This window comes from Corythoichthys intestinalis, chromosome 9 (genome assembly GCF_030265065.1).
Source record: "Corythoichthys intestinalis isolate RoL2023-P3 chromosome 9, ASM3026506v1, whole genome shotgun sequence".
Classification (NCBI taxonomy): domain Eukaryota; kingdom Metazoa; phylum Chordata; class Actinopteri; order Syngnathiformes; family Syngnathidae; genus Corythoichthys; species Corythoichthys intestinalis.
In genome coordinates this window covers 33,309,415-33,332,681 of record NC_080403.1, presented here as the reverse complement: position 1 = coordinate 33,332,681, position 23,267 = coordinate 33,309,415, and the positions used below count along the sequence as shown (strand labels likewise).

The window sequence follows — 23,267 nt, the reverse complement described above, 5'->3', positions numbered from 1 at the left end:
ATTCCTTGTTTAAAGGAATCACTTTTATTCAGTCCTTCTCAAATAGTGGGGCGGGGGGGGCACAAAGCAATGCCAGTGGGGGAGCATGAGACCACGTCGAACACTTTTTTTGCCGAACTAGAATAAAGTGAAATTGCACATTCACTCTGTGGATGGCAGTGTGTGTGCTCATATTTTCAGAGTGTGCGCAGTGTTTTTGAACCAAACAAGTGCAAACGGCAGGAGCTAATATGAAGAGCTAAGACGAGGAAATATGACTAAGCATATGTGGCATTTGGCTACACTTTTAATACAGTGATGAGACGATGAAAGACCAATGTGTTTAGTAGAGGTGCATGATAATTATCGGTCCGATAGTAGGAATTATGACGTCCCAATAAATCCGATGACATATATTATCGGGCTTATTAATATTTTTGGCACGGTGTCTGATTGGGATGTGTGCGTTTGTTTCCACTCCTGTTTTGGCAGTATGCAAAGTTACGGTTCTAGAGGCTGTATTTTTCCTTCACTGAGTTATAAACCTTACTATGGCAATTAGCAAATGTTTGCATTTTACAGTGTTATGTTTACAGTTCTTGAGAGGCCTTTTGGTTATTGATAGGCTTGCTGTTCTATAATTGCCAGGTTAAGAAAGTTGTTCTAAGAGGACAAGTCTCCTCTCCTGTTGCACCAAATGTTTTATATGCTGACAAAGAACAATACCTGTTGGGTTTTAGACCAGTGCTCATTGTTCAGGGGAACACATTGTCAATTATATTGACTGATCGATTGTGATTGACTCAAATTATATTTGATAAAAATAATATGGGCACTTTATTTGATGTCAAAACTGTTCTTGTCTTTGTTTTGTTCATTATAATAATGTTCATGACAATTCTGGTTAGGTCAAAGGCAAATATATATATATAATCTGTTATCGTATATGCCTTGAGGAGCAGGAAGTTATTGATATCGGTTTCCAAAAATGGATATCGTGCACCCCTAATGTTTAGTCTAAAAATGTTGGCAGTGGACAGCATTAAACCAAATCAATTAAGACCTCAGTTAAAGACATTAGACACCAATTACAGTGATATGCCGAATATTGCTAACGATCGTCCCGCTTTGTGTTACATCAGTAAACCAGCGAACACTGTTGGCATCATAGAAGGTGGCATACCAATCTGCTCAGTGCAAAATACCCCCTGGAGCCAAAAAGTTCCCTCTGTCCAATGACTTTCTGTTTTTTTGGGGGGTTTTTTTGGGGGGGGTCGGTGATTTTCTTGATTTTTCAGTATGAAATGGTGAAAAAATGTACCTTGAGTGCCTGTGTCTTTTGTCTTTTCTGTTATAGATCAACTTACAATCAAGTTATATATTTTATCATCTTTTGTGTGAACAAGGACAATGCAGAGGTGTACTTATATTTTTTTTATTTTTATTTTTTACTTTTTTTTTTTTAAGAGATATATATATATATATATAATATACTAGCCAATTTACAGTCGCGGCAGAGAGTTTGGGAAGGGGGAGCGCAAAACGTTTGCGTCTTCCTGAGGAGCGGACCAGAAAGTAATTGAGAAGCACTGCTTTAATTTCTTTAATGCACAACAAACGTTTATTTTCACAAACACCAATTCTAATGTGATGCATCAGAACACTTGATTAATTTCGCAGTTGCGTTAATGCCATACAAAGGTACAGAGGAAAATTTTAAGCAAAAGAAACCAGATCAAGGATATTTCGTGACTATATTTTGTCCACTGAAACAACATGGTTCACAGTCGGTGTTCAGTCCATTATTCCTACCTCCATTGTCTAAAATCAATAAGCAGAAGTGGGCAAAGGAGACAAAAATTTGACTCGAGTAGCATTACTTCAAAATGATTAAGAAACAGTAGTCATCCAAAAAAACGTACTCAAGTAAAAAAAAAATGTCCAGTGAAAAGAATACTTGATGAGTAATGTGAGTAACTGCTTATTTTTGTTTTTTTAAAACATTTTTTTCTTTTTCTCAGCAGTGGTGTTACCAGGATGCCAGGTGTGGGTGGGCATTAGTCTTACCTGGGGGGGCTACAATGCTCAAGTAGGTCGAAATCCAGCGTAGGGTTACTGCACCTTAAAACATGTTTTGTTTTCTCCTTGAGATAACTGTTGTTGTGATTTGGTCTAAACAAAAGTTGATTTTATTTGACTTAGAACACATCCATAACTGAACAGTATGGGCATGCAGGTGACAATGTTTGTTTGTGGGTTTTTTTTTTTTTTTTAGGTGACCTATTGTGGTTCCTCGGTTTTATTATTATTATTACCATAGTAATTCTTTGTTCCGCAGCCCCTTTGAGCTCAATTTGACCCCCTTAGAATGCTTCAAAATCGGCAGGCAGGTGAAGACCGGTGCAATCTTTGATATTGTGTAAAGACAAATTCCAAATACACTGTAGCGCCAAGCGCCCCCTAGCAGTGATTCTTTGTCCCGCCGACGCTTTAAGCCCTACTTTGGTGAGTTTTGAAGCATTCTGAGGGGGTCAAACTCAACAGCCAGATGAACACTGGTGAAAACTTTGATAAAATGTAAAAAAAAAAAAAAAAAAAAAAAAGCTGTTGCGCCCCCAAGGAACAAAACATTTATTTTTTATTTATTTTTTTAAAGGTTAAAGATGAGGTAACAGCGCAAAGGTTAAAACTTAGAACGCATCAGTACTATATGAATGGGATACCATACGCAGTGCCCAGACTGCCGTTAGTACTACCGTATTTTTCGGACTACAAGTCACGCCTGAGTATAAGTCGCACGAGCCATAAAATGCTCACTCAGAGCTACGTAGCTGTCAGTCAACTTCTGGCGTGTGAGCGCTCTTCTTCATGTAAACAAGTGCGAGTGCGCCCCCACGTGGGCGTGAAAGCACAAACTAAATGCATCCATTTCAATATAAAAAAAGTCAATAATACAATTGAACATACATTGCCAAAGGCAGAACGCGAACGTGGCCATAGCTATTAAGTTATTCAGATAACTATAGCATAAGAACATGCTAACAAGTTTACAAAACCATCAGTGTCACTCCAAAACACCAAAATGACATGTGAAATTATATCACAATGTGTTAATAATTTCACACATAAGTCGCTCCTGAGTATAAGTCGCACCCCCAGCCAAAATATGGAAAAAAAAAAGCGACTTCTAGTCCGAAAAATACGGTACATCCAGTTCTCTTTGGTTGGGCAGAGCGTGTCCGTGGGTGACCCCTACCCCCCCGGTAACGCCCCTGCTCAGCACAAACATCTATGCTCTCTTCACATCACAACCTGCATTAAGCCAGAGGAATACAAAAAAAACATTGAATTCCGGCGAGAGAAAAAAAATGAAGCATTATTCTTCCAAAGAGCATGAGTGCCCTCTAGTGGAGAAAATGGTTCCTAGTCTGAATAGTGAACACTGTAGTTCCTATTAATTTCATAATGGTAACTATGAAAGATAATATCTCCGGTGTTCCATGGTGGATCTGTGCCAAATAAAAACCGAGAGAGGTTTAAATCTGTGCTTCGTTGACGGCAGCGCACTGTCAAATACTCCACTCCCCCACCCCACCCCAGAGTTTAAAAGACACCACGTAATTGAACAGGCCGATGTGATCGTAGAACGGCAAGCATGAGTCTGATTGGTGTAATGGAGTCATGTGATTATTGTTGCAACATCTCATTGGTGAAATGGCGTACTGAACAGTATGGGCATGCAGGTGACAATGTTTGTTTGTGGGTTTTTTTTTTTTTTTTAGCATGACGTTGTGCCGTGCTGCTTTTGTCTGACAATGAATGACCTGAAAATAATTATAATGGTTTCTGACTGTCACTGTTACATTTTCTGTTGTAAGAAAAAAACTTTAGTAAGGGGGAAGTGTAAATAAATTATAGAATTAAGATTTGTTATCAATGAAAAAATTAAAAGTGTTCGGTGGCTGTCACTGAATAGCGTTTGCGATCGCGACACAAAACTAACAATATAAATTACCCCCAAGAACGATCAGAGACTTGGGTCAACCAGAGCATATAATATATAAGAAAGACAGGGCTGGTGTTAAAGGATAGCTTGTCGAAACCGGAGAATGTCATTGTCAGTCGCATAAAAATAAGGTGTCTATAAAAAAGCTAAGGCTATGCTTCGGTCGGCTCGTTTTTTTCGTCTTTTTCAGCCCTCGACACTCAAACCATCTCTTTAACTGAACATTTTTATGTTCTTCCTAGGGCTGTCAAAATTATCGCGTTAACGGGCGGTAATTTTTTTAATTACGCTAAAATATTTGACGCAATTAACGCACACGCGCTGCTCGGATTAAAACAACAGCAGTGTAATGTCCGCTTGTTACTTGTTACCTGTTTTTTTTGTTTGGCGCCCTCTGCTGACGCTTGGGTCCAAGTGATTTTATGGGTTTGGGGAGTGAGCATGGTGCATGACATCAACAATGGTGAGCTACAAGTTTATTTTTTGATTGAAAATTTTACAAATTTTAATAAAACGAAAACATTAAGAGGGGTTTTAATATAAAATTTCTATAACTTGTACTAATAATAATCTTTTAAGAAGTACAAGTTTTTCTATCCATGGATCGCTTTCAGAGAATGTTACCAATGTTAATGGCATCTTGTTGATTTATTGTTATAATAAACAAATACAGTACTTATATACCGTATGTTGAATGTATATATACAGTATCTCTTGTCTTTTTATTCCAACAATAATTTACAGAAAAATATGGCATATTTTATAGATGGTTTGAATTGCGATTAATTACGATTAATTTTTAAGCTGTAATTAACTCGATTAAAATTTTTAATCGTTTGACAGCCCTAGTTCTTCCACATCTTTGCCAGTGAATTTGGCATCAGGGACATCATTTTTGGAGAGAATTGGTAGGTTTAGCTCTGTAAACATCTCACTCGTACTCGATTTCCATTCATTTCCTATTGGGGACAAACAGTCGCTTGTCCCCCCCTTTAGCAACAGTAGCTAACGTCATGAATATTAATGAGCGGAAGTGACGTGTTGCTTGCGGTACACCATTGGTAGTGCTACTCTGGGCATTGCTGGCAAAAAAAATTAATAATCTAATATGTAGAATAAAGAGGTGTAATGACTTGCATAGCCCAAAATAGTGGAGTAAGAGTATTTTCTTCACAAATCTCAGGTAAAAATAAAAAGTATGGCATACTAAAACTACTCTTAGAAGTATGTACATTTCTCAAAAAGTTACTCAAGTAAATATAACTGAGTACATGTAACACACTACTACCAACCTCTGGATAGGAGTAGTGAATTGTTTTGGAGTGGCATTAGTTCTTATGGCTGGAGGTGGTGGTTTGATGATGGGAGCCTATTTTCTACACAGATGGTGTTAGACTTTCCTCCTCTGTCTGCTCCGGTGCTATTCTCTTGACCTTGTTGCTAGAAAAGACATGATCCTGTGACATCACTCCACAAGTGTCACCTAGATTGGCATTGGTAATCTGGCTGTTGAAAGATGAATTTGAACATGTGGAGGACACCCGGGATTTGGAGTCAAAACCCTCAAGGACATGTCGAAGGAGTCCATTAGTGATAACTCCATCAGGGTTATTGCCATTGACTGTTGATCAGAAGGAAAAATGTTAGAGGTTTATCTGTATTGTTTCCATATAATTTAAAGCCCATTCTATTTACCGGATATTGTGGGGTTCAGGACATTGTCTTCTCCCCCAGAACTCAAGAAGACATCCAAAACCTCCTGGTCAGAGATGTCAATCAGGTCCATCTGTTCCAGCATGTCCACATTCACTTCCATTGATGAGATGCTACCAATGGGTGCTACAAAGAGAGCATAAATTAAGTGTGACTTTTTGTGGAGTGTTAAATGGACAGAAATTACAGCTCACGTCTCGCGTAGTCTCTAATAGAAAGGTGTGCTGAAGACAGGTAGACATCCACATCATGTTGGAAGACTTCTTCGAAGAATCGCTGCCTCTCTCGGACTTTAAGCTGATGGGCTGCGTCCATCTCTGCAATCCTCTGACCTCGCTCTGTTTCCGCTGGAAAAATAGTGTGGCATCAAGTTGAAATATTTTGAATTTAAGTATTTCATCATTTACAAATGGTTCAACAAAGATGGCAGTCCCTGATCTGCTTGGACAAGACATACAAATTCAAAGACATTGACAATTGATGCATATGAGTGAATTCAAAAGGAACAAATTGAAATGTTTTTGTGCCTCTCCTACAACGTTTCATGTTTTCTGAGGCTCACTTATCTAATCAGGTGGCAGCTATCCACAACCAGAAGGGGGAGACATTGGTGTAAGGAGAAAATTGTGTGCAAGTGTGCCTTGACCACTCCACTTTCAGGGGTCTTTCACCACTGCGACTCCAATTTGACTTGATTTGTTTTTGCATTAATAAACAGCATGATTTCTTGCTACAACATGTCATGTGTCAGAGACAAAAATATAGCACATTTGCTTTTACCTTTAAACATTTTTGCTATTTCCACTGAGAAGGTGGAAAAAATCCGGAAATTTCCTAAACCAAGTTTCAAACTCAAGACCTCTTGGCTGTCACCTATATGAAGGCTCACCATTATCCCACCATGTTGCCCTAATTTACGCAAATTGTATGAAAGACAATGCACACAAAGCTGGGTTGGAAAAAGTCAGAAGCCAGCTAACTTCAGTGTATGCAAGTAGAACTTCTAAATAATGCAAGATGGATTAATACAGTATACACTGCAAATTTAAAACATCTTAATCAGATAATTTGTCTTAAATCTAGTCAATTTTCTCCATGTTTTGAGTGTTAAGAGTAGTTAACAGGTTAATGTGTCAGATTATTCCACTTTAAGTAAAGTATTAGTATTTGTTCTTATTAACCCCATACAAGTTGGACCTGACGCCGTCAGGAACTGCAGGACGGTGGCGACGCTGCTAGGGGACAAGGGGATCCTGACATGGCAAGAACTAGGTACTGTTTACACGAAGAAAAAAAAACGACTGGAGACGGAATGGTGGACGAGACTCTGGCGTCGTAAAGTCGAAAGTCAGGTATGTCATAACCCAGGGACTACCTGTATACAAATGTATTGCTTAAAATAAGTCTGTTAAACTTATTTTCAGTTAGCTATTTTTCTTATTTCAAGAAATCTGAGTAAAATGTACTTGAAGCACTGTCAGATCATTTATTTGTTGTAGATTTACACTGAAAACTAGGGAATTTAGTTTTAATGAGGTGTGTTTTTGCTGTCTATGTCAGCTTGCGCGATTCAGCAAAGTTAATAGTACCTAATTTACAACACCTCTGGGACAGAAAATCATAGCACCGTATTTTTTGGACTATAAGTCACACTTGAGTATAAGTCGCACCAGCCATAAAATGCCCAACGAAGAGAAGAAAAAGATATTTAAGTCACACCGGAGTATAACTCGCCTTTTGGTGGGAAATTTACTTGATAAAATCCAACACATAGAATAGATATGTCATCTTGAAAGGCAATTTAATATAAAAATACAATAGAGAACAACATGCTGAATAAGTACAGTAATACAGTGCCTTGCAAAAGTATTCGGCCTCCTTGAACCTTGCAACCTTTCGCCACATTTCAGGCTTCAAACATAAAGATATAAAATTTTAATTTTTTGTAAGGAATCAACAACAAGTGGGACACAATCGTAAAGTGGAACAAAATTTATTGGATAATTTAAACTTTTTTAACAAATAAAAAACTGAAAACTGGGGCGTGCAATATTATTCGGCCCCCTTGCGTTAATACTTTGTAGCGCCACCTTTTGCTCCAATTACAGCTGCATGTCGCTTGGGGTATGTTTCTATCAGTTTTGTACATCAAGAGACTGACATTCTTGCCCATTTTTCCTTGCAAAACAGCTCGAGCTCAGTGAGGTTGGATGGAGAGTGTTTGTGAACAGCAGTCTTCAGCTCTTTCCACAGATTCTCGATTGGATCCAGGTCTGGACTTTGACTTGGCCATTCTAACACCTGGATACGTTTATTTTTGAACCATTCCATTGTAGATTTGGCTTTATGTTTTGGATCATTGTCCTGTTGGAAGATAAATCTCCGTCCCAGTCTCAGGTCTTGTGCAGATACCAACAGGTTTTCTTCCAGAATGTTCCTGTATTTGGCTGCATCCATCTTCCCGTCAATTTTAACCATCTTCCCTGTCCCTGCTGAAGAAAAGCAGGCCCAAACCATGATGCTGCCACCACCATGTTTGACAGTGGGGATGGTGTGTTCAGGGTGATGAGCTGTGTTGCTTTTACGCCAAACATATCGTTTTGCATTGTGGCCAAAAAGTTCAATTTTGGTTTCATCTGACCAGAGCACCTTCTTCCACATGTTTGGTGTGTCTCCCAGGTGGCTTGTGGCAAACTTTAAACGAGACTTTTTATGGATATCTTTGAGAAATGGCTTTCTTCTTGCCACTCTTCCATAAAGGCCAGATTTGTGCAGTGTACGACTGATTGTTGTCCTATGGACAGACTCTCCCACCTCAGCTGTAGATCTTTGCAGTTCGTCCAGAGTGATCATGGGCCTCTTGGCTGCATCTCTGATCAGTTTTCTCCTTGTTTGAGAAGAAAGTTTGGAAGGACGGCCGGGTCTTGGTAGATTTGCAGTGGTCTGATGCTCCTTCCATTTCAATATGATGGCTTGCACAGTGCTCCTTGAGATGTTTAAAGCTTGGGAAATCTTTTTGTATCCAAATCCGGCTTTAAACTTCTCCACAACAGTATCTCGGACCTGCCTGGTGTGTTCCTTGGTTTTCATAATGCTCTCTGCACTTTAAACAGAACCCTGAGACTATCACAGAGCAGTTGCATTTATACGGAGACTTGATTACACACAGGTGGATTCAATTTATCATCATCGGTCATTTAGGACAACATTGGATCATTCAGAGATCCTCACTGAACTTCTGGAGTGAGTTTGCTGCACTGAAAGTAAAGGGGCCGAATAATATTGCACGCCCCACTTTTCAGTTTTTTATTTGTTAAAAAAGTTTAAATTATCCAATAAATGTTGTTCCACTTCACGATTGTGTCCCACTTGTTGTTGATTCTTGACAAAAAAATTAAATTTCATATATTTATGTTTGAAGCATGAAATGTGGCGAAAGGTTGCAAGATTCAAGGGGGCCGGATACTTTTGCAAGGCACTGTATGTTACATGATGCATGAACAACGAAATGCGAATATACTGTCCTCACCAGGACGCTACGGCTATACAGCGAGCTAAACTCCCAAATGACAATGCTGGACGTCCGTATAATTTACTGAATCAATCAATTTTTTGATTATTTTTTTATGAACTGTTGTTATAATGCTACTGTACAATAACCCAATACATAATCACATTAAGACTAAGAATTTTAAAAAAAAATAAAAATCATTGAATTCCGGTGAGAAAAAAAAAATGAAGCATTATTTGTCCAAAGAAAATGAGTGCCCTCCAGTGGAGAAAATGGTTCGTAGTTTGAATAGTTCCTTCATAGTTACTATTATGAAATTTAAAGGATCTTATCTCCGGTTTTCCGTGGTCAGTCGGTGCCAAATAAAAACTGGGAGAGAGGTTTAAATCCGCACTTTCGAGTCATGTTGCAGGCAACACTCTCTGTCAAATACTTCATTTTTTACGGTGCTTTAAAGATGCCACATGATTGAACAGCCTGGCGTGATTATAGGACGGCAAGCTTGCGTCTGATTGGTTCAACGGAGTCTCGTGATTATTGTTGATGCTCGTAGAGCGGTAAATGTTAGATACAGATGTATATCCTCAGATTGATTTTGGTGCTCTACCCAAGGTCTTTTTACCACTTAATCACCATGATCGATATTGCTTCGAGAGCCTACAGAGAATAACCTGTTTCCTAATTCCCCATTTAACTCTTTCTTGTGGTCTATTTTTGGTCTTGTATCCATCTTTCAGTCATTCTGTTTATTCTGTCCTTCATGCATTGAAGCACTTTTCTTCCCTGTTTCTTCTGTGTCCTTTTTCTTCCCTCAGCATGTGCTTTTGGGAGTTGAGAAAGAGAAGGTCATCGGTGAGGGCTCAGAACCAGCTGGAAATGCAGAGTGACAGGAACAGGCAGAAAGCTAAAATACTGCCGCAGTGTGAGCCGGACGTGCTCGCGTGACATTCTGCCTTCCCACAAAAAGTCGGACAACCACTCCAAGGGGAAAGGGGAAGGCTATTCAGAGTTGCATAAAAGCAGAACTTTAAGTGAAGGGAATTGACCCGGACTGCTTAGACATGATCCGAGTTGGAGGAAACCACTCAAAATGAAGCGGAGCATGAACATCTTGGACTTTCATTTGACTTTCTCAAGAGTAGGCTTTTTATCATCCTTCCTAAGTGAAGGTGTATTATGAGGCATCACGAGGACACACACTATAGTGATGTTGTGTTTTTTAATTGCCTCCAAATGTGTAAAGCATAATCTCCACATGGTGATAAAGACATTATTCATAGGTCATCTCTTACTTCATAAAGACATTATTCATTGGTCATCTCTTACTTCAGTCTAAATAAGTTAGGTCACTCCACCAAGGACATGACTCCGAAGCTGTTATTCACAAGCGCCAACTGCATGAACAGCAGAGGCAACACATTGATCTGGGGGCTAAATGCAGGGACGTCAGGCCCCACTGTCACCAACGGGCTGCCATTAACTCCTCTCTGTGTCAAATGAATAAGTGAGATCACCGCATGACTCCTCTGTGACAAGGAGAACGAAGGTCAGGCCAGAAAACGACCTGTTCAAATGATCCTGTGTGATCAGTGTGAGGGAGGAAAACTAAAACCCGGTTTGGATATTTGGTTTCCTCCTGTAGTACGTTGCCAGGCTTTATCTTTTACAATTGGTGACTATGGTTTGGACATTTGTAACAATCCATCATTGAGAATATTGATGCTGGTGTGAATTGTCAGAGAAAAACGTTATGAACTAGAAACTGCAATTTCTGGAGAAATTACTTCGGGTCTTTGCTGTGTGGAGATACAGATCTTAACCCCGTCCAGGTTGGTTTGGGGACAATTCTTGGACAATATCAGGTCACTTCCTGTTGATTTGGGGGGCGTGGCCTGGTCATATCAGGTCATTTGGCGACATTTGGAGGATGTGGCCTGGTCATATCAGGTCATTTGGGGACATTTAGGGGGCGTTGCCTTGTCATATCAGGTCATTTGAGGACATGTTGGGGGTGTGGCCTGGTGATAACAGGTCATTTGGGAACATGTAGGGATCGTGGCCTGGTCATATCAGGTCATTTGGGGACATTTGGGGGGCGTGGCCTGGTCATATCAGGTCATTGGGGGCATGTCCTTTTTTATATCTGGTCATTTCCTGTTGATTTGGGGACTTTTTTTTTTTTTTTTTCCATTGAAAATGAATGGGAAAAAAATTGGACGTCCATGGCTGTCAATGGCATCCAAGTACATTGGCATCAATAGAATGGACAAACATGCCCGTCAATTGCATTAAAGTAAATGCCATTAGAAATGAAAGGGAATTTTGGACGTCCATGGCCGTCAATGGCAGCACCCTCTATAAGCATCAGTGGAATGGTGGACGTTTGGGGACACGTCCTTTTGATAGCTGGTCATTTCCTGTTGATTTGGGGGCATTATTATTTTTTTTTTTGTCATTGAAAATGAATGGGAAAAAAATTTGGACGTCCATGGCCGTCAATGGCATCGACTTACATAGGCGCCAATGAAATCCAAGTACATTGGCATCAATAGAATGGAGAAACATGCCTGTCAATGGCATCAAGCAATGTAAATGCCATTAGAAATGAATGGAAAATTTGGACGTCCATGGCCGTCAATGGCATCCAAGTACATTGGCATCAATAGAATGTACAAACATGCCCGTCAATGGCATTAAACAAAGTAAATGCCATTAGAAATGAATGGGAAATTTGGACGTTCATGGCAGCACCCTCTATAAGCATCAATGGAATGGGGGACGTTTGGGGGGGACGTCCTATTGATATCTGGTCCTTTCCTGTTGATTTGGGGACATTTTTTTTTTTTTGGCCATTGAAAATAAATGGGACGTCCATGGCCGTCAATGGCATCGACTTACATAGGCGCCAATGAAATCCAAGTACATTGGCATCAACAGAATGGAGAAACGTGCCTGTCAATGGCATTAAACAAAGTAAATGTCATTAGAAATGAATGGGTAATTTGGACGTCCATGGTCGGAAAATCGACATTTATGTGAAAACGGAAATTTTCTTCGAGGGCGTTTGAATAGTTCCCTGGGTCGCGCAAAAATTCCGGTCGTGTCGATACTTGAACGGTGACGATCGGTCAAACGGTTCGGGCTGTGCGGCGCGCCGAAAAAACGCGAAGAATAAGATGATTAATAATAAAAAGTTGAATTTTACCATCTGGCTTTTGCCAAAAAGGCAAAGACCCGATAACAATACCCTTTTATGGGCCGTTTAAAATTCATGCCATTTTTCTTTTCACTTGTGGACATTACAGTTTTTAATAGTTTTTTTATGGATCACATCAGTCCAGATTTTCCTAGGCAAATAACCTAATCCAGACAGTGTTAACTGTCAAGCTATTTCCCTACTTCTGTTTGTAGGTCATTGTCTTGCCCTACTGCCCTCCCTAAACCCTGAAGCACCACGTGATTTATCAGCTGACAAAGCCATGGTTTTATCTGTATTTTCAAATCCCCTTATCCAGGACAGGATAATTAAGGAACTCTAATAGAAAGGGCTTTTTTGGTAAACGAACAGTTTGGGTGGCACTCCAACACAGTTTTCTGAATTTCATTAAACACCAAATGTAATAAGTGTTGTGGATGTACTGGTAAACTTAAATATGGAGGGGAAAACAGGCAATGCTCTCTCAGAAATTTAATGAGATATGTTGAAGGCTCTGCCGCAAAAAGGAAAAGCTTTTAGAATTTTTTTTTTTTTCGGTGCTCTTGCACAAAATGCTAGCAGCTAATTGGTGTGAGGGTCATCTCTGCTGCTACTAATACTGTAATGACGTAATTCCACTGACAAATGGAGAGTGAGGGATCCAGGTGACTAATGACTGAACTTTGACACTGTGTAAATGACATTAGTGTAAATCTATGTCAGCAGGTCTTTCTTTTTTTTTTTTGGTCTTAAAGAACTACTAATGTAGATGCAATTAATGACAACAAATGAAATACTTCAAACAAAAATTGTGACATTGATTCTGTAAATATATATAGCGGAAAACACAGACAAGACTGAAAAAGCAGTTTCTGCTCTTGCACTCCTCTTTAAAAGAAACTGCTGTATTTTAATCCAAAACAACTGTTGTGTTTGATAGAACAATATGTCTATATGCTGCCATAGCAGATTCATGGCACATTAAGCCCCCAAACTATTTTTAAATTTGTCCGTTTTACCCTGGAAACCCCCGTTTACAGACGTTGCGCAACCGCTTTTGTTTCAACCCAGCCATAAAACGAAGGTAAATAATCATATTTAAGATTGAAAACGTATGTCATGTTTAGCTTAGAGTCATTAATTGATGTCTAATATTTCATTGTTTTTTAAAAATGACTTAAAAAATTTTTTTACTCGCATATTTTAAACTTTTAAACAATTTACGTCACAATGAAAAAAATGGTGTCTGTAAAAAAGTCACGGATATCTACCTCATAACTAGAGATGTCCCGATCGATCGGGATGTCCGATCACGTCATTTTCAAAGTATCGGAATCGGCAAAAAAATATCGGCCATGCCTTTTTTAATATATATATATATTTTTTTTAATTAAATCGTTTTCTAAATGTATTTAACATTATAGACATAATATGTTACACTGACCCAGAGTCTTTAGTTTAGGCTTAGGGTGCCGATAACGGCGGGAATTAATTTCTTTAAAATGTATCACGTTAAATATTTAACGCAAGTAATGCATGCATTGCACGACCCACTCATGTATTGTCGCGCCCTTTCTGTAATGGCGTCGTTCTACCAATTTAGAGAGAAAAGGCAGCGTAAAGTGCTTAGAGTGCATTTTGGCAGCCTTTGGAGCCTCTTTGTAATAGGCTAATACCTTACAATCCCTCTCCCTACGATTAGAAATATCATGGGAAGCAATGTGGGGAAGTAAGGTGGCTATTGACCTTTTTCTTAACACCGTATTTTATTTCCCAACGCAGAGAAGATATATCCATTGGTAGCACTACACACAGTCATGGGTCCACTTCCCATCTTGCATTTGGGTTGAATGGCTGCAGTATCATTTACTGAAAGCTCAACAAATACACCAGATGGCAATATTTAGTCACAATATACAAAGTCACAAGTCTTTCTATCCGTGGATCCCTCTCACAGAGAGAATGTTAATAATGTAAATGCCATCTTGAGGATTTATTGTCATAATAAACAAATACAGTACTTATGTACTGTATGTTGAATGTATATATTCGTCCGAGTTTTTTCATTTTTTTCTTAATGCATTGCCAAAATGTATATGATTGGGAAAAATTATCGGGAATGATTGGAATTGAATCGGGAGCAAAAAAAAGCAATCGGATCGGGAAATAACGGGATCGGCAGATACTCAAACTAAAACGATCGGGATCGGATCGGGAGCAAAAAAACATGATCGGAACAACCCTACTCATAACTATCACAAAATTTTTATTTATTTTTTTTCTTACTGTCACATTTTCTCTGATATGTTATAGATAATAAATAATCGATCCAAACAAAGAAAAACAAAAACATTTAAAAGGGTAGATATATGAAAAAGAAAATCTCGACTACTACTTGATGTCTGCGATTTCTGCATCGCGATTCGCGACCCTTGTTATATTATCGTGTTCCACCCATAAAATCCCCCAAAACTCCGGCTGTGGCCATTCACAGCTGTATCTTGACATTCGGTGAGACATGCTACACAGAGTTTTTGTATCGAAACAAAGTAAGTACGCAATAAAATCTCGCTAAAATCATGGTGCCTTTAATTATGCTCTCTCATGCTCTCACCTCCAGTTAGGTTTTTTTTTGTTGTTTTTTTGAATGCCCTCCTGTTAAAATTTTTTATTCCCCCATAAAAATGAGATTTAAAGCTTTCCAATGATGTATCACACATGCATATAAGACAATTTTGAAATTTGGCCAAATTGGGGCTCTCAGATCGGAAATTCAAGTCACCTGAGTGTTTTCCGCCATATGTATTTTTTAATTATAATGTTTAATATTGAAACTTGAAAATAATGCTTGCAAAACTAGTGTATGTGTAACTATAGTTCTTGTGAATCGGTAGTAGCAATTATTGACAACAAATGAAACAGTTCAAACAAAAATTGTGACATTGATTTTGTAAATATATATAGCGAAAACAATCAGGTGACTTGAAGTTCCGCTCTGAGACCCCCAATTTGGCCAGCTTTCAAAATTCCGATATGCATGTGTGATACATCATTGGAAAGCTTAAAATCTCAATTTTCTGGGGGAAGAAGAGTTTTGACAGGATGGCATTTTGCCAAAAAAAAAAAAAAAAGTTTTTTAAACAGCAACACCCTGTCTGGAGGCGAGAGCACGCGAGAGCAGAATTACAGACGCCATGACTTTAACAAGATATTATTGCGTACTTACCTTGTTTCGATCCAAAAACTCCATGTCGCATGTATCACTGAGTGTCAAGTCACAGCTGTGAATGGCCACAGCTGGATTTTGGGGGGATTTTATCAGTGAAACATGGTAATATAACAAGGGTCGCGATGTAGAAATCGCAGACATCAAGGAGTGGTCGAGATTTTCTTTTTCATATATTTACCCTTAAAAATTTTTTTTCAATTTTTCTTTGTTTGGATCGATTATTTATCATCTAACATATCGGAGAAAATGCGACAGTAACAAAAATATATATATACAATTAAGAGATAGTTATGAGGTAGATAACCGTGACTTTTTATACAGACGTTTTTTTTTTGTGATGTCATTTGTTTAAAAGTTAAGAATATGCGAGTGAATAATTTTATAAAGTCGTTTATTTTTTTTTTAACAAAATATTAGACATCAATTAATGATTCTAAGCTAAGAATAATAGACATTTTGAATAATAAATATAATTAATTACCTTCGTTTTACGGCTGGGTTGAAACAAAAGCGGTTGCGCGACGTCTGTAAACGGGGGTTTCCAGGGTAAAACGGACAAATTAAAAATAGTTCGGGGGCTTCATGCGTCATGAATCAGCTATGGCAGCACATAGACATGTTGTTCTATCAAATACAACAGTTCTTTTGGCTTAAAATACAGCAGTTTCTTTTAAGGAGTGCAAGAGCAGAAACTGCTTTTTGAGGCTTGTGTTTTTTCCGCCATATGTGTTTTTTAATTATATGTTTAAAATTAAAACTTAAATTATGCTTTTAAAACTAATGTAAGTGTAACTATAGTTCTTGTGAAAATGTCTTGTTTTCACCTTGTCAAAAATTTCATTCATGAGCTTTCCAGGGTTGATTTTGAATTTTTACGACAGCTACTGTATACTGTGCAGTATACACTTGCTCTTAGTGTAATGTTTTTTGATCTTGCGCAAAAAATATAACCCCTATTTAAAATATAATTTAAAAAATATAAATAATAATAGCTACATAAAAATGAAGCATTTTTAAAGAAATAACAAATTTGCTTTAAAAGATCGTTTGATCACTGCCAGGCCTCCCGGTCAAAATGGATTGGACATCTATTGCTGTCAATGGCAACCAATTAGTTAATACTTAAAATTAAATATGTTGTAAAACTGTTTTTTTAATGCAATTCCGATCCCCTGTTTAACAAATGAATAAGGAGGGTTTTCAAGTTGGCCCTTGCATCCTTCAGTTTTCCTTAAAGCAGCCCTCAGAGAAAAATCTTGGACACCCCTACACTAGAACATGTTTACAACAGCTGACAAGAAGCTCATTCTTCAACATGCCAATGTGTCTTTCACATGTTCCCACAGTAATCAAGACACAGACAGGTGAAGTAGAGACTGGAGCACAGCAGCAGATGGTCAACATATCACTGGAATCACTTTCAGATCTAAGTAAATCCTTTCGGAGGCGGCGTGTTTGAGCAAACGGCACTCCAATGGTCTCCCATAATCCAATTAGAAATAGGAGGTCATGGATGGAGCCGTCTGTGTTTGTGGGGGTTAAATGGGGCATGTAGTTCTTCTTGTTCCTGCACCAGTGATGACTAGTGTGACCTATTCCGATGGAATTAGTGAACATTACTCAGGCTGATGATTCAACATTCCTGTCTGATTTTGGCTGCGAATGCACTCTTCGTTGCAGTCACTTCAAGCAACGTCAACACACATTATGTCTCGCTGCCCGATCCTTTTAGCACACACACATTATGTAGCCTCAAATCAAATCAGATTCTGGCAAAAGTACATTAAACTCAAAGTCATGACCAGAAAAGTACTGGAATCATGGCACAGCTCAGTTAGAAAAGGAAAACACAAATATAAAAACATTTAATACTTAAAGTTGAGTCACCTATAAGCTGATAAATTCAAGAAATTACTTACAAGGAAGGCGTTTGCTCTGAAAGTTGCCCGATGAGGAGCTCATGTTGTTGTTGTTGATGATGTCTTAGCCTTGTGAGCATTCAGCAGAGATGTTGTCAATCATCTCCAACCTATTGAGCATCTCAGAAGAATTGATGCCGACTACCACAGAGCAATTCTTTACCTTTTCCCCCTCAGTGAACGAAGAAACCCTTGGATGGGGTGGGGAAACAAGTTGGGGGCTTTGTGAAGTCCATCAGCTGACCAATGACACACAGGAGGGAGGAGCTGAGAGAAGGGAAGGGATTGACAAGAGGGATTTCATGTAATGGGGTGGAAAACACCAAGGAGAGACTTGGGAGTTATTCCTGTCTTCCTGCACACCCACTTCTCACTTCCCTTTCAGTTTTCTTGTTTCTTTAACTATACATAAATAAATGTGTGGATTTCTTATTTATTGTGTTTATTAATAATTATTTTTTTATTGTACTGTTCAATGCTATGAAATTAAGTTGTAGTCGTGGAAAACGAGGTCATTTTAGGTACAAGGTCAACTGCGGGAGTCATAATCTGCATGACAAATCCAGTAAATTTCTTAAATCAATCTGCGCATGTGAAATATGAAGTAGCAAAAAAAATAAAATAAAAATAAATAAAACATTATTACTATTTTTTAAAATTCTTTATCATTTTTTTACACATCGCATGCAAACCATCAGGGTCGCGCTGATCAATACAACACACGTCCAGTCCAGTACGAAATCTATCAATGACCAATGATCATCCAGAAGAGGCGAGAAGGTCATGAGATTGACACAAAACTTGTTGGTACATATAAATTAGGCTGTGTTTGGAAAAGAAAAAACAATCAGAACAATTAAAAAAAAAACATTATTCCAGCTGTTCAATTCGGAAGTGTTATGGGAATGGACTGATTCGCCTATAGCAGGGGTCGGGAACCTTTTAGACAGAGAGAGCCAAATCCCAACATATTTCAAAATGTGTATGTATGTATGTATGTATGTATACAGAGGCGTCGCGTCCCATTAGGCAAACCAGGCAATTGCCTAGGGCCCCCAGCCAGCAGGGGCCCCCAGAGGGCCAACAGCTTTAGCACACGCAGCTTTACTGCACTGTCCCAGTGACAAATGTAGGGAGTGTTTCAATACCATGGAATCATTTGGCAGATTATCTAACGATTCTGTTATCAATCCCAATCAACACTAATCATGTCACGTAGATTATACATGTTTAAGAAAGTCCAACCAGCTATTAATACCAGATGATTGTCTAAAGACTCACCAAGTACTCTCTGGAAAGTCCTTGCCGAACTGTTTTATGTTGATTTTCACAGGCCACCTCATTATTCATGTGACTACTTAAAGAAATGGGGATTTTTTTCCCCCAAAAGTTGGTCTACCTCGTCGAACACTCTATGAGGAAAAATATAACCTATATGCGTCTAAAATAATCCTAAACAATTTTATTAGCAAATTTAATACTCATTTCGGTCGGTAGTCCACCAATCAGTGGTTTTTACGGAATAATTTGAATTTGGTGGGTCGTAGGGCCAGTCTGACTACTGGTTTCACACAAAAGTATATACCTCCGCATCCGATGGTGGTATTTTGTGTTGCTACTCTTTCTTCTATTGCTCCAAGTCCAACAGCCCCCCTCACTTGCACACACTCGAAGGGCCCCATGTTGCTTGTTGCCTGGGGCCCCCTGCTACGTTTCTGTATGTATATAAACACACACTGTATATTCTATGTTCTTTTGCCAGCTTGTCCGAGTCCATTCTGTAAGCACTGTGTTTTTCGTGAACACATTTCAATGCATTACATGGGAGGCAGAGGGTGGTCAGGCTCCGCTTTGACGAGCAGTCGCCAAGTTGCGATTTAATAAATCTCGAACATCGTTACTTGGGTTATTACAATCGTTGCACAGTTGTGCACTCACCACAAGGAAAATAACAAATAGAAACATGGTGTGCTGCCACGTATATTTCCTGCAATAGGAAACTACAATCGGGGACGACCAGGGGGACGTGTGCGTAACAGTGGCCAAGACAGGAGGAGCCTTCCGGGGTAATCGTTCCGTGAGTCTCGCTCCCCTGGAAGTGGCGACAATTTGACGGTCCAAAAAGTCACGAAAGTGAAGCGGCTCTGTGACTTGGGGTACCATGCGGTTCCCTTTCGTGGTTTAATTTTCCCCTATGTATTTTTTATATACTCCAGTTCGCTCGGCATTTAGTCGGAAGAGGCCAACCCCGCCACTGGCTGATTGGTACGACTTGAAGCATATTATTGCGACGCACACTTGAAGTGTCCAAGTACGAATGCGCCATCAACTCATCATAGCTGGTTCATGTCAAGCGAGCCGGCGTTTTGCACATTGTGTCTAAGTGTCATTTTGTCAGTGTTGTCCCATGAAAAGATATACTTAAATATCTGCAGAAATGCGAGGGGTGTACTCACTTTTTTGATACACTGTATGAGGATGACCACCAATTTGACTCGTAAGAGTATAATCACATACAGTGGGGCAAATAAGTATTTAGTCAACCACCAATTGTGCAAGTTCTCCTACTTGAAAAGATAAGAGAAGCATGTAATTATCAACATAGGTAGACCTCAACCATGAGAGACAGAATGTGGACAAAAAACACAAAATCATATTGTTTGATTTTTAAAGAATGTATTTCCAAATTAGAGTGGAAAATAAGTATTTGGTCACCTACAAACAAGCAAGATTTCTGGCTGTCAAAGAGGTCTTACTTCTTCTAACGAGGTCTAACGAGTTGTAACGAGACTCCACTCGTTACCTGTGTTAATGGCACATGTTTTAACTCATTATCGGTATAAAAGACACCTGACCACAACCTCAGTCAGTCACACTCCAAACTCCACTATCGCCAAGACCAAAGAGCTGTCGAAAGACACCCGAGACAAAATTGTAGACCTGCAGCAGGCTGGGAAGACTAAAGGCCCAAGTACACCGCATGCGTGATCGTTGCGTTTGCGTTCCGACTCCGGCAAAAAATAGCGCCGGAGCCAATCCGTTCCCATTATATCCTATTGTTCAACGTATACCGGCCGCGTCAGTGCTCCGGCTTGACTGCGTACCACCTCCGGCGTGCCGCATGCCCGCCGGATGGTATAGGCTATTTTCTATTTTTGCCGGACACGCATCCGGCAAAATGGGCGGAGCTGGGCCTGGACGTAACAACCCAGGTGCCTAATCACGGTTTAAACACGAGCGAAGATGGATGATGAGCGCTTCATCATGGAGGTGGAAACCCACAAAATAATTTATGATGCAGCAGATCCTTTCTATAAGGACAATATAAAAAAGGAAGCTGCAAGGTGTCCTATTATGTGTGTTTTTCTGTCCCGATCTCATCATGATGCAGTCATGTCTGTCTCTTAATTCCAGATTAACTAAAATATAATGCAAAGAAAATATGTGCTCTCTCTCTGCTTCTCTGATGAATATAGACTCCGTGTGTTTTTCGTTGTTTTAAATGGCACACTATCGCGCGCGATCACGCGAGAGCTCACGGGGGAGGGGGGGGACGAGGTTGGCGGACCGCAGCCGTGCAGCAGCCGGTATGATTTGCCTGTTTTTGACGGACTGCGTGGCACGCAGGCAACACTGAACCGGAACGCAAACGCAACGATCACGCATGCGGTGTACTTGGGCCTTGAATCTGCAATAGGTAAAACGCTTGGTGTAAAGAAATCAACTGTGGGAACAATTATTAGAAAATGGAAGACATACAAGACCATTGATAATCTCCCTCGATCTGGGGCTCCATGCAAGATGTCACCCCGTGGCGTCAAAATGATAACAAAAACGGTGAGTAAAAATCCCAGAACCACACGGAGGGACCTAGTGAATGACCTACAGAGAGCTGGGACCACAGTAACAAAGGCTACTATCAGTAACACAATGCGCCACCAAGGACTCAAATCCTGCACTGCCAGACATGTCCCCCTGCTGAAGCCAGTACATGTCCAGGCCCGTCTGCAGTTCGCTAGAGAGCATTTGGATGATCCAGAAGAGGACTGGGAGAATGTGTTATGGTCAGATGAAACCAAAATAGAACTTTTTGGTAGAAACAGAGGTTCTCGTGTTTGGAGGAGAAAGAATACTGAATTGCATCCGAAGAACACCATACCCACTGTGAAGCATGGGGGTGGAAACATCATGCTTTGGGGCTGTTTTTCTGTAAAGGGACCAGGACGACTGATCTGTGAAAAGGAAAGAATGAATGGGGCCATGTATCAAGAGATTTTGAGGGAAAATCTACTTCCATCAGCTAGGGCATTGAAGTTGAGACGTGACTGGGTCTTTCAGCGTGATAATGATCCCAAACACACAGCCAGGGCAACAAAGGAGTGGCTCCGTAAGAAGCATTTCAAGGTCCTGGAGTGGCCCAGCCAGTCTCCAGATCTCAACCCCATAGAAAATCTGTAGAGGGAGTTGAAAGTCCGTGTTGTCCAACGACAGCCCCAAAACATCACTGCTCTAGAGGAGATATGCATGGAGGAATGGGCCAAAATACCAGCAACAGTGTGTGAAAAGCTTGTGAAGAGTTACAGAAAACGTTTGGCCTCCGTTATTGCCAACAAAGGGTACATAACAAAGTATTGAGATGAACTTTTGGTATTGACCAAATACTTATTTTCCACCGTGATTTGCAAATAAATTCTTTAAAAATCAAACAATTTGATATATTTTTTTCCCACATTCTGTCTCTCATGGTTGATGTTTACCCATGTTGACAATTACAGGCCTCTCTAATATTTTCAAGTGGGAGAACTTGCACAATTAGTGGGTGACTAAATACTTATTTGCCCCACTGTACATAGATCATGCTATCTATGACCATTTCCCTTGTTTCTTGTTAAAAATGTGCTTATAGGCATCCCCTTGTATCTTTTTTTATGTTATAATACACCTTTACAATGAACAAAAAATCTGAAAACAATGTGGATTAGTAGTTAACCCTTCATAGGGTCCTCATTTGAATACTGTGAAATCTTAAAAAAAAAAAAAAAAAAAATCTGTCAATTTTGGGGTTTGTTGGGAGCTATAACTAGAAAGTATTTCTGTTTTTATTTATTCTCATAATGAATGTTTTATATATTTAGAATTGCATGTAAGGTATAAAATAATCATTAGTAGTAATAATAATTATTATAAAATAAGATTATACCAAAATGTGATGTCCATATAAACAAGGGTCAGGTTAAAGTTAAGGCTTTTATTAAAAATAATAGTAATTATTATTATTACCAAAAATATTCACTTGCCCTACAAAGGGTAACTTCAAGGCGAGTATCTAATACTAAAATTAAGAACATTACCACCCCCTGGCGTTCACCATTACAAGCTGCATTATCCCTCCGTACATTCACATTCTACTGTATGCGCTAATTGGGTCTGGGAGGATTTAGGATTGGGTTTACCCTCTCTGATCTGGGTAAACTTTAGGGACTGGGTTGGAAATAGCGTTGAAGGCATTTATTCATACACGCACACTTTTCAAACTCAAGTACAGTACAATATTAAGCAGTGCCTGTAAAATATTTGTGTTGCTCAACTTTTCTTCCTTTATTGTAACATCATTATTCAGCAAAAAATAATTACATTTTCAAACATCTGCGACATAAAATCATGAGACAAGAACGTGATAACATCTGTCTTGAAAGACAAGTATTTTTCCTGAT

At 39.3% G+C, this 23,267-nt stretch overlaps 1 protein-coding gene across 1 annotated transcript; it reads right to left on the bottom strand.

The window, feature by feature from the left end:
* Positions 1 to 138: 138 nt before the first annotated feature.
* On the bottom strand, positions 139 to 17,762 carry LOC130922376 (dysbindin-like). The gene is made up of 4 exons (XM_057847122.1): positions 17,554 to 17,762; positions 5,893 to 6,045; positions 5,681 to 5,824; positions 139 to 5,606 (listed from the first exon to the last, which is right to left on the bottom strand). Exons 1-4 carry the CDS (start codon positions 17,594 to 17,596, stop codon positions 5,362 to 5,364), a joined length of 585 nt encoding a protein of 194 aa, XP_057703105.1. The 5' UTR covers positions 17,597 to 17,762; the 3' UTR covers positions 139 to 5,361.
* Positions 17,763 to 23,267: the final 5,505 nt, after the last annotated feature.

Bases quoted from the DNA above. Each gene is read 5' to 3' on its own strand.
- LOC130922376 (XM_057847122.1), bottom strand. From the start codon at position 17,596: ATGAGCTCCTCATCGGGCAACTTTCAGAGCAAACGCCTTCCTT. The intron at 6,046-17,553 runs GTAAGTAATTTC...CTATTTTTCCAG, and splicing joins TCAGAGCAAACGCCTTCCTT to CGGAAACAGAGCGAGGTCAG. The intron at 5,607-5,680 runs GTAAATAGAATG...TCTGATCAACAG, and splicing joins CCTGAACCCCACAATATCCG to TCAATGGCAATAACCCTGAT.